At 39.7% G+C, this 16,575-nt stretch overlaps 1 protein-coding gene across 1 annotated transcript in view; it reads right to left on the bottom strand.

Annotated features, from left to right (window-relative positions):
* The window catches only part of PRKN (parkin RBR E3 ubiquitin protein ligase), a 1,046,212-nt gene that overhangs the window by 174,735 nt on the left and 854,902 nt on the right, over positions 1-16,575 (bottom strand). Inside the window, exon 8 of the mRNA XM_021693212.1 lies at positions 6,860-7,009. Within this exon, the coding sequence (XP_021548887.1) occupies positions 6,860-7,009 (150 nt within the window). The remainder of the gene's footprint in view (positions 1-6,859; positions 7,010-16,575) is intronic.

Genomic DNA, 16,575 nt, shown 5'->3' with positions numbered 1-16,575 from the left:
AGAACATCTTGTATATAAGAGAATAATGTGTCAAAATGATATGATACCACTCTCCATGTGTTGCACGGGCCAGGTGGTTGAGGCAAGTGAGGTATGATCACAGCCGGCGCTTCATGCTTACAAACTCACATTTAGGCACAGAGAAAAATACCTGGCCTTTCTGGTGTCTCCTTGAAAGCATCACAATATAAACCACATATATTTGGAGTCTAGATTTTACTGTCTAGACTTCTCTTTAAAAAGGGAGACCTCAATATAGTTTTCAAAATTCTTCACGTAATTTAATTTGGTATTTTTATAAAATTAAACTCTCCTTAAAGTATAGGAAAAGCAACCATTTTATTTTCCCTTTTATTATTAAATATCAACCATCTGCTTGCTTTTTATTTCTGAGCTCCACGTGTTGAAAAAAAGACTCATCTATTAACGTTTTTTTTTTTTGTTATTATGTTCACTGTATCATACTTAAAGGGTCTATCCAACGAGAAAATCTAACAATTGTAAATATCTATGCCCCCAACATGGGAGCAGCCAACTACATAAGCCAACTATTAACCAAAATAAAGAATCATATTGATAATAATAATACATTAATAGTAGGAGGCCTCAACACTCCACTCTCAGCAATGGACAGATCATCTAAGCAGAAGATCAACAAAGAAACAAGAGCTTTGAATGACACATTGGACCAGATGGACTTTGTAGATATATACAGAATATTCCACCCTAAAACAACAGAATACTCACTCGTCTCGAGTGCACATGGAACTTTCTCCAGAATAGACCACATACTGGGTCACAAATCAGATCTCAACCGATACCAAAAGATTGAGATTATTCCTGCATGTTATCAGACCACAATGTTTTGAAACTGGAACTCAATCACAAGAAAAAATTTGGAAGGAATTCAAACACTTGGAAGTTAAAGAGCATCCTGCTAAAGAATGATTGGGTCAAGTAGGAAATTAAAGAAGAACAAGCAATTCATGGAAACCAATGAGAATGAAAACACATCGGTCCAAAACCTATGGAATACTGCAAAGGTGGTCCTAAGGGGGAAATACATAGCCATCTAAGCCTCTGTCAAAAAAGTAGAAAAATCCCAAATGCACAAGCTAACCTTACACCTAAAGGAGCTGGAGAAAGAACAGCAAATAAAACCTAAACCAAGCAGGAGAAGAGAAATAATAAAGATTAGAGCAGAGATCAATGAAATAAAAACCAGAAAAACAGTAGACCAGATCAACAAAACTAGAAGCAGGTTCTTTGAAAGAATTAATAAGATTGATAAACCTCTGGCCAGACTTATCCAAAAGAAAAGAGAAAGGACCCAAATTAATAAAATCATGAATGAAAGGGGAGAGATCATGACTAACACCACAGAAATAGAAACAATTACTAGAAATTATTACCAGCAACTATATGTCAACAAATTAACTTAAGTTTTTAACTCAGTATCTAATCTTTGAGTGGAAGACTAGGTATCTCCATTTGCCTTTGTTGACTCCTTTCCTATATAACAACTGAAAATGAAGCTTGAACTCTGATCTAAGTACAATCTTCAACAATAGAGTAATGCTACTGTTACAAGTAGTTGAAAATCATCATTTTCAACAAAAATTTCTTTGCACGTAGCAGCGCATACCCCTACTTGTGCAGATCTAGATTTCGGTTTGATGGAGCCTTTCCGTCTTTAATTAAGCCCTATAATCTTTGAGGCCCTCTTCAAAGAAAATGCAAGAAGACAAATTTGGTAAAAACAAGGGGTCTGTGCAAGTGGGGAGCCCAAGATGAATGCTTCATTAGCGCCATGAGAAATCTGCAGCAACACGGCACTCTCCATTAAAGGAAGGAGTGTCTACCAGGTGCCTGAAGAAATTCTTATTTCCTTAACAAATCGTCAGTAATATGATTTTTTTTTTAATCTGTTTTTTTTTTTTTTTTGGATTTTTTCTCCTGGATTTCTAATTTAAAACAGAAAACTCTTCATCTAATTCCCAGTATTATCCTAGATAAGAAATTCTCTCTCAGACATGTAATATCCTGAAGCAACACCAAATAAGATAATGATGTTTTATTTAGAGAAAACTCACAAGGCTGATTGCCTTAGCTTTCTGTATTCCCAGGTCAGTGAGTATTAATGTATTCCATACTTTGTTTCTGTTTTCCAGTATTAAACATGTCAACATTTTACACTGGAGTCATAAAAGTTAGTGAGATAGTTCTGATGAATAGCAATAAGCCAGAGTAAAGAATAATGCATAACATGAATTCCTTAGGAAATCAATTAATATTTTTATAAGCAGTAGTAAAAATACGATCAAGGGTTAGCAGAGAGTGAGGTCAGGCTATTTGATCCCCAAATATATTCTTTGTTGAGTTCCATCAATCAATGTAAAAATATTCTGTTCTGTGTCAAAACCAAAATCTCAGTGCCCCCAAGACTAAGACATTTTATATATCAGGATGTACAAAATTCTAGTTTGGCTGTGTAGCCTTTGACAGGGGACATAAACTGTAATTCTTGCAGTACTTTCAGGTTCCTAATTGACTTTTATGGATCCCTGAACTTAGTTCTGAATTACGTATTATGTGTGCAAGTAAAACACTGTATATTGTGAATTTCTTGGTGAGGTTCTTGTAAGCAATTCTAATACTGGGGTAAATGATGATTAATATTTGAAAATAAAAGTGCTAGTGTATTCATATTACTTCAAACACTGTTTCCATCCATCCATCCATCCACCCATCCATCCCCAATGAATGGTGAACTCCAAATACATGGTGTTACTGAGGACAATAATGTCAAAATTAAGGATGGGAATATAAAGGCATGAAACAAGTGTAACACTTCAACTTGAATCCTGGTACGTGGGACTTAAGCTCAAATAATTCTTTATAATGGTAATAAATTTGCTGGAACCATCCACATCTACCAGGCCTTTCTGAGATGGACTGACATTATCATTTAAATAGAAATCCTTGTCTTCATGTATGAGCTAATGTGCACTGCTCTCCAGGTAACAGTTAAGCCTAGTGATACAGCAGAGCACAGGCTCCGGTAATCTGATTTTCCAGTTGACAGTACTATATGTTTGAATAAGAGAGTCATAAATACAATCAAAGCACTTATTTTAAGAAGCCAAAGACAATCAAAATACTGAAATCTGTTTCTTCAGATGGAAACCACATACAACAGGAATCATGGGTGTATGAAGGACCATCTAGGCATGTAGCGGTGAGCTGACTGACTGGAAGACAACACACGCAGCTGTGTCTCAGCTCTGAGAGTGGGCATCCATGGGCACATCACAATACACCTCTAAGGCCTAGTTTTATAACATCAAGCATTTGCCCTTCGTTCTCTAACTTCTACTTATTGGGCCCTGTTCTCGCTGGACAACATGAACTAACCATGATTTCTACCACACAACAGCTTTCCATTGCCACCCTTAAGTCCAGAAAAGATTGGCAGCTTACAAGAATGAACAAATCATAGCAGAACTGTATACATCAGAAAAAAGGGAAGAGAAAGAAGGAAAAAAGTGAAGCTAGAAAATAAGTTTCAAAATCTGTTGTAATAATGGTCTATTTATATGTGATAGCTAGCACACAATTGTGGATCTAGGTTACTGACCAGTCACCTTTCAGAGGAACACCTTATTAGTTGCACAATTTAAAATGTTCTCAAGGACAACATACCTCAGGACAAGCCTAAGTGCTCCCATTGCAAAGGTCAGCCTGGAAGAGCTACCATGTTATCTCATAGAAAAGTCCATTGGGATGTCCTGAACTGCACGCATCAAATTTCCTGTATAAGGACCACAATGTAAATGAATGACATTTTGTCAAAGTACTAGGTAGGAGAAGCAATTCTTTGAAGGGTTAAAATACTGACGCCTCGATACCTAATTCCCTGCTATTGATCTAGCTTGATTCTAGAATATTTGAAGGAGAGGATCAAATGATTATCCTGAACAGAAGGATTTTTATTTTTTTTGAATACTGGGTCTTTTAAGCAAGCTTTTGATAAGCATTGATTAAACTTTTCATTAAACAGTAAATAAATCCACATTGTATGCCAGGTACTGTTCTAAACATTTTACATTTATAATCTCATTTCATTGTCATAATGGTCTTATATGGGGTTGCTATAATATACCCTATTTTAGAGATGAGGAGACTGAGGCACAGAAAGATTAAGACCACTAGTAGCTGATGGAGCCAGGATTTGAACTTAAGGCATCCAACCCAATCTCCTTTTTCACCACTATAGAATCCCAAAACCATGTTAGTTGGGTTAACAGTCTTTTGTGAAAGTTGAGGATTTGAAGGAAAAGGGCAATGATGAGGTCAATTTATCTCTGTTGAGAAGCCAAAGCAATGGGGATTGATATAAGCCTCAACAAGAGTATGGGGCCTGGGGCCAAAAGGCAGGGAGAGAAAAGAAAGCATCAAATTAAGCGAATACTTTAGAAAATCATTTCTCTATTCTTTCTCCAAGTTCTTCAAATTGTAAACTGTGGTGGGTCAGAATTGGTTCATGAATTCTTTAAGATGGAGCCTAACTACCTTCTCTTAGAGGGTGGGCTGGATCATGCAGGTCAGTTCTAATGAATGAAGTGAAGTGGAAGGGATGGTGTACATCCTTGGAGATCAGGTTATGCAGGCCTTGTGGCCCTCTCTTTGCTCTCTCTTAGATCATGCGCTCTATGTAAGTTAGCTACCATCCTTGGGACAAATACCCTAAGAAGAGGGCCATGTGATTTGGAACCGTGGCCTTCGGCCAAAAGCCAGTGAGGAACTGAGCTTTTTTTTTTTTTTTGGCCTAAAATCATGTGAATGAGCCATTTTGGAAGTGGATCTTCCAGCCCCAGTCAAGCCTTCAGATAACTGAAGCAACCCAGCTTGACAGCGGCGTCATGAGAGACCCTGAGCCAGAGTCAGGGCCACTCAGCTAAGTTACCTATGGACTCCTGACACCCATTCTGTGGGATAATAAATGTTTATTAATTAAATGGTTAACATTTGGGGTGATTTGTTATGCAGTAATAGAGAAGTAACACAGAAACTGACGAGAACACCGTCGAAAACAACAAAAACGAACAAATGAAAATAAAATAAAACTCATCATTTAGAATTTCAAAAGGACAAAGAAACATCCTGAAGACAGCTCTCCTCATTTAGGTAAGGTTTGCCCCCAAAGTCTTTAACCCAAAGGTATGAAAGTCATTCAATTCATTCCTAAAGTAATTTTCCAGGATTTGGAGCTTAAGTGTGTACATAACTTACTTACAATGTCACATTGAATGAAAAAAGGAAGACACAGCTGTTCAAAACTTAAAATTATATAAAACCCTCCAAGTTCTTTAAAGCAAGGTGAACAACGGAATGCAGAAGATGGGCCAAAGAAACTCTTCTTCTCATCAAGAAAGTTAAGACCTTAAAGTCCAGCTTTAGAGAATGGAACAACAGTGGGCAATTAGCAGGCAGAAGCATACAATTTAGTCATTAGTTAAAAACTACTGTAACTCATTTTAAAAGAAAACATTCCCCAGCATTCTGATCTCCCAGAGTTTGGCAGCTGGCTTAGGCCACACACAATCAGTGCAGATTATACAATACAACTTTAGTAAGCCTAAACAAGCTTCAGTAAACCTAAAGCTAGCAAACATGACTTGTGTTTCCATTCTAACGTAAGTCGTGATTATTAATCCAGAGGCATTTTTTTCTGAGTAGGCATCACGGTATCTCATGGCTTTTCAACGTCCACTTCCTCTACTATGGCTCAGCCCAGGACTTTGCAGCCCCACAGATAGCTTCACTGAGGACAACAGACGCAAACTTAGGCAAAGGTGACTTACAGCTCTCAGCCAAAAATTAGGCCCCGGCAATAAGCCTTTGCCAAAAACACTCCTTCTACAAAGCTCCTCATGAAGTTGCAATTTTAAAAGAAATGTTTTCCCATCAAAATTCAATAGCGTTTTATAGGCACATACACTTTCTTCCTTTTCTGGCCTGTGTGAAATCTAATATCAGGATTATTAGCCATTTGTCATTTCAACCTATAATTTAGCAAGCCTTTTTGTGTTTGAGTTATGCTTTCCTCACACCTTCCCTGTCAGCTTGCAGCCATAGATTCATTTCAAGAAGCTATCTGGGTCATATTGGTTGACCTCTTAGAACAAAGAGTTTCCATGTTTCTTATTCTGCTTCCCTAAGAGGCACCATTAGTTCTGCTCATCTCTATTTAAAATGATTTTTATGACAGAATAACATTTCAAGTTTTCCATATTAATCTTCATTTTATTTCTTGAAATACTTAGGCAAATAATTCCGTTAAGACATCACTGATGGGAAATTCTCTTTCTCCTTTACTCTGTCTACTTAAAGCCAACTCTGAAAAATAATAAATTTTTTCTCTGAATCAGCTGAGCACTGGAAAAGAAAAAAGTCTGGTCTAGTAATTCACGACATCTTAGAGAAAACACTGTGACAAACAATTAAAGCAGAAACTCTTAATATGACCTTTTCCTCCCCATCGGTGAATATATATTCATATCTGGGATCCTAGATCAGAATTTAGAAGTTTCTTTTTTTTTTTCTTTTTTAAAGATTTTATTTTTAAGTAATCTCTACACCCAATGTGGAGCTCGAATTCACAGCCCCGAGATCAAGAGTCGCATACTCTTCTGACGGAGCTAGCCAGGTACCCCTAAAGGTCTATTTTGTTATACGTCAGTTGAAAGATGTCTGAGTGCAAAGGGAAAATGAAAATAAAACAAATTTATAATTGTTGCCAATTTGCTAAAAACAAACACACACACAATGAACACCCAGAGGTGTAGGTGGTACTCACCCCACAGCCCAGACCGCTGCCCCCTTCACAAGTGACCTTCGTCACGCCTGGCTCGGGAAGCAGCCCCGCTCCACAGCCGGGGCTGGGGCACAGCACACCCCCCATCTGTAGCACACACTCTTCAGCACCATATTGCTGGTATCGGTTATACTGTAAAAAAACCAACACCAAAACTCAACATGAGTTTTTAAAGGTGATAATACTAAGATGTGCTGTTTTAGCCAAAATGTTAATAGTTCATGGCGTGTGGATTTTCTTGTTCATCTGTTCTAGTAAAAAAACCAAAGAGGATGGGGTGGGGTGGATGAGGTACGATCCAACATAAAGAAAACCTGCCCAATTGCAATTGGCAGAACAGGTAACTTCGTATTTCTAGGAAATTGGTCCTAAATTTTCCCCCCAAATTTTGTTCTTTTAATATTACTACAATCAACTGCATTTAACAGTCTTATTTCATACGAATTTTAGGAACACAGCTATATTTTAAGTTATGGCATCATTATTAAGCTCATCAAGTAGTAATTTTCATGCCTCTCTTCAGGAGCCTATGGGCTTTTAAAACCATTTTGAAGATAGTCCTGATATATTCCACCCTGTGCTAATTGTGGGCAGCCCACATGCTATCTGAGCATATCTGAGCAATGCCGAGCATATTCAGCTAGATGAAGAAGAGATTCATGTTTTCCTTTCATCATTATTCTCTTTCTTAAAGCATGTTTCTTTTATCCCTGACTTCATCACGCCGTTGCGTGGCTCAACGCCCTCCGTTGTTTCCCCAGCCTGCAGAATAAAACTATACAGTGCAGTGTCCAGCATCTTCCTGTTGCAGCCCTGTTATTGTTCTCCTCGTGTTATTTGCTCATATTCACTTTTTTTTTAAGGATTTTATTTATTTATTTGAGAGAGAGAATGAGATAGAGAGCATGAGAGGGGGGAAGGTCAGAGGGAGAGGCAGGCTCCCCGCCGAGCAGGGAGCCCGACGCGGGACTCGATCCAGGGACTCCAGGATCACGACCTGAGCCGAAGGCAGTCGCCTAACCAACTGAGCCACCCAGGCGCCCTGATCATATTCACTTCTAAAATCAGATCAAGTCAAGTGAATTTGCTCAACTGTGAATTAATTTATGCAACATTCGGTGACAGTCTACTGTGTAGGTGTCAGACCCGACCTTGGGCGATACAGCAGTGAACAAAACAGACACCTCTGCTCTCATCCACCTGCCCATAACAATAATGCTGAAAGGTTATATTTCAGTGGGAAGGAGAATAAAAACCAGAGAAGCAGCACATTTTGGAGATGATGGGGACTATAATTTTGAAGAGGTGATTAGGGGATAGGGGATGCCTTAATAAAGAAGGTACATGGAAGCAAACATCTAAGGGAGATTAGAAAAGCAAGCCACGTGGCTACCTGTGGGAATGGGCTTTTGGGTCAAGGACAGAGCGGTACCTAGATGCAGAAGCCAGAATGCTCTTGGTGCCCTGAGGTACAGCAGAGGCCAGTGTGGCTGAGTGACAGCAGACAGGGAAATGACATAAGATGCGTCAGGGACCTCTTGGGGATCTGGGCTGTGTAGGTCCCTGAAGGCCACTAGGAGAACTCTGGCGGCCATTCTGAGAGATATGGGAACCACGGGAGACTTTGGAGCTGTGGGGTGACATCATTTGACTAATCTTTTAAAGACAGCCATCTGGCTGAAATATTCAGAACCGACTCTCGTGGGCAAGGACAGAAAGAGGAAGCAGAGGAGCAGGCAGGAAGGAGGTTTTCAGGGATCCACATGCGAGATGGCAGTGGCCTGAACCAGCAAAGTAGGGGTGGAGGTGGGGGATCAGCTGGATATATTTTGAAGGCAGAAATGGCAAAATTTTTAGGCAGATCGGATACATGGCATGAGGGGAAAAAAAGGAGTCAAGCAGGAATGTGATGTTTTTGCCTGAGAAGACAGAAGGACACACATGCACACACACAGAAAGGGACAAAGAATGAATTACAGAGATCGAAGACTTATAAGAAAGGGATGTGTCTGCATATGTGTGAGTGTGCATGAGAGTGTGTGTGTGTAGGTTGGGAGTTGGGAAAAGGAGTCATTATTTCTACTGTGCTCATCTTCAGTTTGATAAACTGCTACACAGCTAAGATGCTGAGTGGCTAATTGAATATATGAGTTTGGAGTTTAGGAGAAAGATGTGGGTTGTAGATAACAAATTTTGAAATCATACGTGCATGGAAGGCTGGGAGGAAAAGGGTTAGCATCAGGCCTCCCATGCATTTTCTCATTTTTCTGGCCCCGGGAAAGAAAGAAAGACGACTTGGTCAAATCCTTTTGTAAACATGGTAATGGTACATCCATACAATGGTATTTACTAGAAAAGACTCCTTAACTATGGAATACATTAAGCAGGAAATGCTTCCATGATGAATGATTCCTCTAGTGATGGGGAATGATGAGACAGTTTATATAATTGAGAGATTTCATGTTAATGATCATTCCATGAACTTCTCTGAAACCTCATTTATTAAGTCTGGCCTAGAGTACACCCTAAGATGCTGAGAAACAACCCATACTTCTCTGTGCTTTGTGTGCACCTCATTATTACCCGTATCTTTGAAGCTACTAGTAAAGCTTGACGCAAGGTTACATCTATGATTCCTGTGAGTCTGATTTGACAATCTGATTTTGTGTTATCTCAATAGTCATGAGGCTGGCTGAGACTATCTAACTTTTGTAAGGAAGATGAGAAGGAGCCAGGAAAGGGGACTGAGAAGCAGCAGCTTATGAGGCAGGTGGAAAATGAAAAGGATGTAGGTGTCGTGGAAGCCAAGGGAACAAAATTCTTCAAGGAGGGTGTCATGATAAATTGTCTCAAGAGCCGTACAGAAGGCAATTACTGAAAACTGGTTGGAGTTGGAAATGCATATGTCATTGTGGTCTTGACAAGAGCCATTTCAGGGGAGTCATGGAGCCAAAAGCCTTAGTGGAGTTAAATGGAGTCAAGACAGAATTGGAGGAAAAGAATTCTAAGAGGTGAGAATGGGTCCTTCTTCGTGTAGGAGTTTGGCTGAAAAGGAGAGCAGGAGCATGGGCTAGCAGCTGAAGAGGGCAGTGGGACTCTCAAGGATTTTTTGAAATTGGAGAAATAATACGCTTGTATGCTGAAGGGAATGAGTGGGAAGAGAGGAGAGAACTGATGATGTCAGCTAGGAAGTGAGCTCCGTCCTTGGGCAGGTGGAGGATAGCAAGGATGAGTAGAAGGTTTGGCTTGAGGAGGGAAGGCCGCCATCCTTAGCAAAGGAAGGAAGGCAAAGTATTTGGGCCCAGGTGCAGAAAAAGGAGGTGTTGGAAATTTGAGAAGAGAAGGAAGATATCAATGATCAGGGGAGAGGGAACGGATGGAGGGAGCCAGCATTTTTGCTAGGCAGCACTAACAACCCATTTGTAGGCAGAGATTATGAATTGAAAGGAAAACTAGTCAGCAGAATTTTATGTTTTTCTCCAATACCTGGCTGCAAAGTACAGAGTAGGCAGGAAGTTGGATTTAGGCCAGGTGGGAGTTTGGTCAGACTTACGTGAGAGAGCAAGACACTCCTCAGTCCCTCCCACCCCTATGTGCATCCCCTCATGCAACTGTGAATGAGTTCAATAAATATCTATCGAACCCCTCTGAGGTGCTCAGCCCAGTGCTGTACCACTGGACTGTCCAACCTTCATGCCTTGGCCTACCCAAAATGGGTACAAAGTTTTAGTTTTGCAAGATGAGTAAGTTCTGGAGATCTAGTGTGTGCAATGGTAATACAGTGAATAATACTATATTGTATACCTGAAATTTGCTCAGAGGGTAGGTATTTCAGAACTATAAGGCTTTTCTTAACATTTGCTATTTTACATCTGTATCTCCTTTCTTCTACACTGGTTCTTAAGAACACAGAGGATGACGGAAGAGAAAACAATATTCCACAATAGCTCATTTGCTTGATCTCATACATATACAAGGATACTAGAATAACAATACCAATATCACTATGAATATGATTACTAAAAACTTCACATTATCTTTACATGCTATACCATTTCCTCTGCCAAATTTTTATAATAATTATACTGTATCTGTATTGTTGAAACACATGGCCATTCCATACTACGCTTTCTTTTTCTTAATTTTCATGTTATCTTGGGTCTAAACACACCCACACACACACCCCCCCACACACACACACCCACCCCTCATGTTCACCACCAGTCCTTATGTTGATGTCTCTCCAGTAATTTTGGTTGTTAGAAGGATATTCTCCAGTAAATTCCTCAGAAGGAGTGCACGGGAAAGACATTCACTGAGGTCTTATGTATGGGTAACCATTCTTTTGGGGCCTTTATTCTTGAAAATGAATTTGACTGGATATAAAGTTCTTGGCTCACAGTTTTTCCTCCTTGAGCATCTTTACTGTCTTATTTCATGTGTTTCTGGTATAAGGCATTACAAGCTTGATACAATTTGATTTTTTTTTTCCTTTACACATTGAATTGATAATCTTTTTGCCCAGATGCCCAAAGGATTTTTTTTTCTTCTTTAGAATCTGGTAGTTAGAATATACCTTGGTGCTGGTCATTTTTTATCAATTTTCACGATTCAAGGAAGCTGTATTGAATTTAATTTTCAGCGTTTGCTCTATTTTCTTGCTTCGATGTGTTTCTTACAGGATTTCTAGTATACATATATTGGATCTTCTTTACTCACCTTCTCCATCTGTCAACTTTTCTGGAATCTCATCTCACTTTACTAATTCCATGTTTTAGAAGTTTCTTCCTTTTCACTTCCTATTTCTTTTAAGACAATATCTGTTATTTATGTGTATTTGTATAATTTCTTAATCATTTGGTTCCTTTTGAAATAGTTACTCTAGTTTCCACCTGACTGACATACTTTTCTTGTGTCTCAGGACATCATTCTGCTCTTCATTCTCTGTAACTCTTCAAAATTTTGTATGGAATTTAACTTTGCTTCTTGCTGTTGCACAGTTTTACATGAAATCAGTTCTGCAACTTTAGAAACAAGTAGGATCCAGCATAGCTCTTTGTGGTTCTAGAGCTTCCTCTTCTCGTTGGTGGAACTCACTTTCTATGAGCTTCCAGCTTCGTTACCCACTTTTAACTGGATTTCCTCTTCCCTCGTCCCCTTTTCTATTCCAAGCACATTTCTGCTCAGTGTGAGGCCTTGTCTCGAAAGAGATCTTTGGCTGGTTAAGTTTTGTGAGTCCAGGAGTATCCAGTCCCTTCAGACCTTACTGTAGACCCTTTGCACTACCCCCCAATCCTTTTTTGTATTTGTATCTCCTGAATTTGCTATAGTATCTTGTCCATAGCTGGTAAACAACAAATTCTTGTAGGATGAATTAATGAAATCTAACTCCAGTGAGCACCAATTAATTAAATACTTCTAACAAAATAATCAATGGCGATGGGAATTAATAACAGTGATGGAGGATGGATTTCTATTTTAAATAAATGGCTCTCAAGCAATTGGCTATTTTCTGATGTAACGCCAATTTTAGCAATTTTACTACTATGACGATAGCTTTTATCTACGAAGAAGTTAACCTATGGACAAAGACCAATAACACTTTAGAAATTCTTGCTGACTTCATTCATAGTGGCCTCAGATACTGATGAAATGTGAAATCATGCTCTTCTTTCCATTGATTAGCTAAGGAATTTATAAAAAATGACTTTATTATAGTCATTCTATTTGTGATACACTCAAGTGAATTTGAGCATACAACTTCTTTTCTAAAGGAAGACAAATATTTTAACTTATATACCTGGCAATTTCTGATAATTAAAAAGTACACACATCTGAAATAAAACCTATGCCTACTGAGTGCATTACTTTTTTTTTTTTAACATCGTGAAATTTATAAGAACAAACATCTGACCTGAAGACAGTAATGAGTTAGTATTCACAGAAAGCTTCATACCCTAAGGAAAGAAATTAGACGTGTGATTATCTCTAGGTCATTAGAGATACTTATTTGGTTCCCTTCAAGATATGGCCCACATTTCCATGGATTCCTTTCAGCCACTTATGGCACAATGTTGACAATGCATTGAAAGAACCCGACTATATATTTACTAGAGAGTTGTAACAAATCAGCACTAAGTAGAGCGGAATATCTATATTCATCTGAGTGCAAAATACACACAATAGTGATAAAGTGATAAATGGACCCCCAACTGGGGAAAGTGAACAGATACTGATCAGTTGGTACTACTTGTGGCGTATGCAAGGGCTTTCTTTACTTATCAACGATGGGGAGCATTTTACAAGCAGAACTGAAGGAACGTGATTAATTAGTAATGTGCGCTAAGTCTGTGTAGAATCTATTCTCAGGTGAGTTCAAAAGAAGCAAATTCTCTAAAAATCCTTTATTTATTGTTTGTCTTTGGATTCACAGTGAGGGACTGTGTGTGCACTTTTGTATGTGTAGACATAGCCATCCTTACCTGCCAACTAATGCTGTTTCAGCCATTAAAACTAGTTTGCCAATTTATAGATATACTTTCATAAAATGGATAATCCACAGACAGATAACTAAGATAATTTAGAGGGACACCATGATATTCACAAAAATTTTTGAAAATAAATATTAACAAAAAGCATACCACTTTGCCCCTAAGGAAAAAAAATTTTTGAACATTTCTTGTATTTCATCAGATTATAGTGAAAATGCATTCCATTAGTACGACCTATCCAGGTAAAAATCTCAACTAATCGCTATGGTTTATATTTTATTTATTCGAGGAGTAAATTATTCAGTATTTATGTGTATGCTCATGGATTCTCCTAAGAATGGAAAATATTCATTTTAAAGTATAAAGTTTAGAAGTTTCCATAAGCTGCTATTTTAGGAATCTGAATAATGAATCATGGGCGAGTATAATCAAAGAGAGGTTGTATTTTTGGTGGTCTATAGGTAGGTAGAAGAGTTGAGTTGGGTGGAATATTGTTCTATAATGAAGCAAGGGTCTCAGGTTCAAGTCCCACATGGGCCAGCTAGCTTCCCCTTTCTTGCTGGCCATTGACTGCATGCTAAAGACTCGTGGTCACTCGAGGGGTCAGGCTGGGAAGGACCTGCACCTGACTATCTCGCACCACTGGAAAACCACCCAAAAGACCTGTGTGGGAAGACACGGACCTTTTTGTTGTGATACTGGATTTGCATGCTTCCCTAAGAAAAGAAAGCAACAAGGAACCTAAATTTTAAAAGCTGCAGGAAATCTGAAGTACAGGAATACTAGGTAAATCGAAAATCTGAGAAAACTGGCAAATGTTCTGTCAAAATGAGTCACAGCTTGTCAGCAATTCAGGCGCTCCATGGCAGCTTTTCAAATCCTCTGAGCTGGGAAGGAAGGCTGTTTTTGTTCCGCCGTGGAATTTTCCAGAGCGTCCTTTTGGGGGCACTCAGGTACAGCTACAAAACGACCCCTATACAGGCTGGGACCTGTCTTGCTTTCCCCTCCCTAAATTCTGGCTTCTCTGAAGTCGTAGCCACAAGCATCCAGAGGCTTCCCTCCATGGGTCCTCTCTCTGAATCCCACGTGGAAGAGAGAAAACCCCATCAGAAATACCGTTCGCTGAACTACTCCTCTGTGCCAAGACACTGTGCCAATACTTAGCTTGTGCAGTGCATTCTGTCTACTCTGGGGACTAAAAGATGAGGCCACTGAGTCACACAGAAGTTCAGTCCTTTGCTGGCCTTCACACAGGCAGGACACCCCCAATCCCGGATGGAAAATCAGGGCTATGGCTCTGAAGACCACCCTTTCCCAATACCAAGCTGCGCCCACTTTCTCTTTCTTCCTTTTTATTAAAAAAATTTTTTTTCAGCTCATTATTCCTCAGTCATCTTTTAGAAAATAATGAAAATCACTTTATTACAGAATTTCCTCTTGGGATAAAAAAAAATCTCAAATAACTTCATAGAGAAACACACGTTTATCATGAATCCATTTCTCCTTGCTATGCAGAGGATGTCCTATTTTCTATATGTATTAGAATTAAAAAAAAACCCACAACGCTTGTTAAATTCTCAGTAACCTTAATCTTATTTTTCCTCATTTGCAGGTAGTTAGCCCCCAGGGGAGTTGGTGACAGCCTCTGTGGGCGTGCCTGCCACATTGCTGTTTGTAGTCTCTGTTCTGTTGCTAATAATGTTCTCTTTATCCCTGGACATCTGTCATCGACTGATGGAGTAAATTGGCTAGAGAAAGGACTGGCCCTTGTTCACTGCATAGAAAAAACAATCATTAGAATGGCTGAAATCAGATGTAAGGAGAAAACAGATCAAACACCACCTGCAATGTAATTGGAGCAATAGACTGTACCCTGGATTGCAACTTAGGAGGTTTTCTTCTTTTTTTAAAATTTTTAAAATTTATTTTATTTTTTCAAAGTACTCATTATGCCCAATGTGAGGCTCAAACTCATGACCCACAGATCAAGAGTCGAGCGTGCCCCACCGCCTGAGCCAGCCTGGTGCCCTGAAGGTTTTGCTTTTTCAGATGTTCCTGATGACATGATGTCAGAAAGTATTTCAACATCCAGTGATTGTGGAATCTTCCGGAAAGGAGGTCAAAACCAATTGGCTGCTTCGTCCCTTGTCTTTTCTGTGGCCATGGCAGTGCCCCCAGGAGGGCGAGGCTATGAAGGTGGGCTCCCTCGAACTGTTTTCCTCACAGGAGTGACTCCAGAGACTTCTGGAGGTTTTGCAAACAGGACCACTAAGCACATGCTGTTGATAGGGCAGTCAGCATAGGGCAGGGGGCCCGTGGATACGTGTTATTTATCCTTTACTACAGTCCCTGAGAAGTGGTTTTGATCAGTACTTCTGATGGCCTCCAAACTCAAGCGCCTCACCTTCAGAGGAAGGGGCTTTTTCTCTGACTTCCTCGAGAGGCACCGTGGTGCTCATCATCTCCCCTCCCCCTCCCTGTCTCTTCCTAGGCTTTCATTTCCTCAAACACATTTCCAAATGTTGGGGCTCCTTAGGGTTCACATGGTTCCTTGTGATTGCAAGGTGCAATTGCACCTTGCAATTGCCATGGATTTAAAATACCATCTGCCCAGGGTGCCTGGCTGGCTCAGTTGGAAGAGCATGTGATTCTTAATCTCAGGGTCATGAGTTCAAGCCCCACATTGGGTGTAGAAATTACTTAAATAAATAAACTTAAAAAAAATAAAATATCGCCTGCATGCCAGAGACCCCACATTTATCTCTCCATCTCTGACCCCTGACCTCCATCTCCTCTGAATTCCAAAACACACATCCAAATCCCAACTTGCCTCCTTCTCAATGTTTCAGGCCTATCACATCTGTTCAGAGTTGAGCCCCGGATTCCTCACCTCCATCCTCACCTTCCTACCATCTTACACACCTCGGTAAGATAAAACTGTAGGACTCCTTCATGTCCCTGACCCACAGTTAATCAATCCCTGAGACCTTTCATCTGACCTCTGAATATTCACTTCTTTCTCTTTCCTCTGCCAACTGTCTTGATCCAGACCCTGTCCATATTGGACCAAGACTGACATTCTTGAAATGTAATTTGGTTAATGCCCGCCCCCTCCTTAAACTTTCAAGAATTTTCCATTGAAAATAGAATTAAATACAAATCTTGACCATGGCCTACATGGTGTGGATGGTCTTCATCTTTCACCAC

The sequence above is a fragment of the Neomonachus schauinslandi genome, chromosome 8, assembly GCF_002201575.2.
Source record: "Neomonachus schauinslandi chromosome 8, ASM220157v2, whole genome shotgun sequence".
In the NCBI taxonomy this organism is placed as follows: Eukaryota; Metazoa; Chordata; class Mammalia; order Carnivora; family Phocidae; genus Neomonachus; species Neomonachus schauinslandi.
This window is presented reverse-complemented; position numbering and strand designations above follow the sequence as displayed.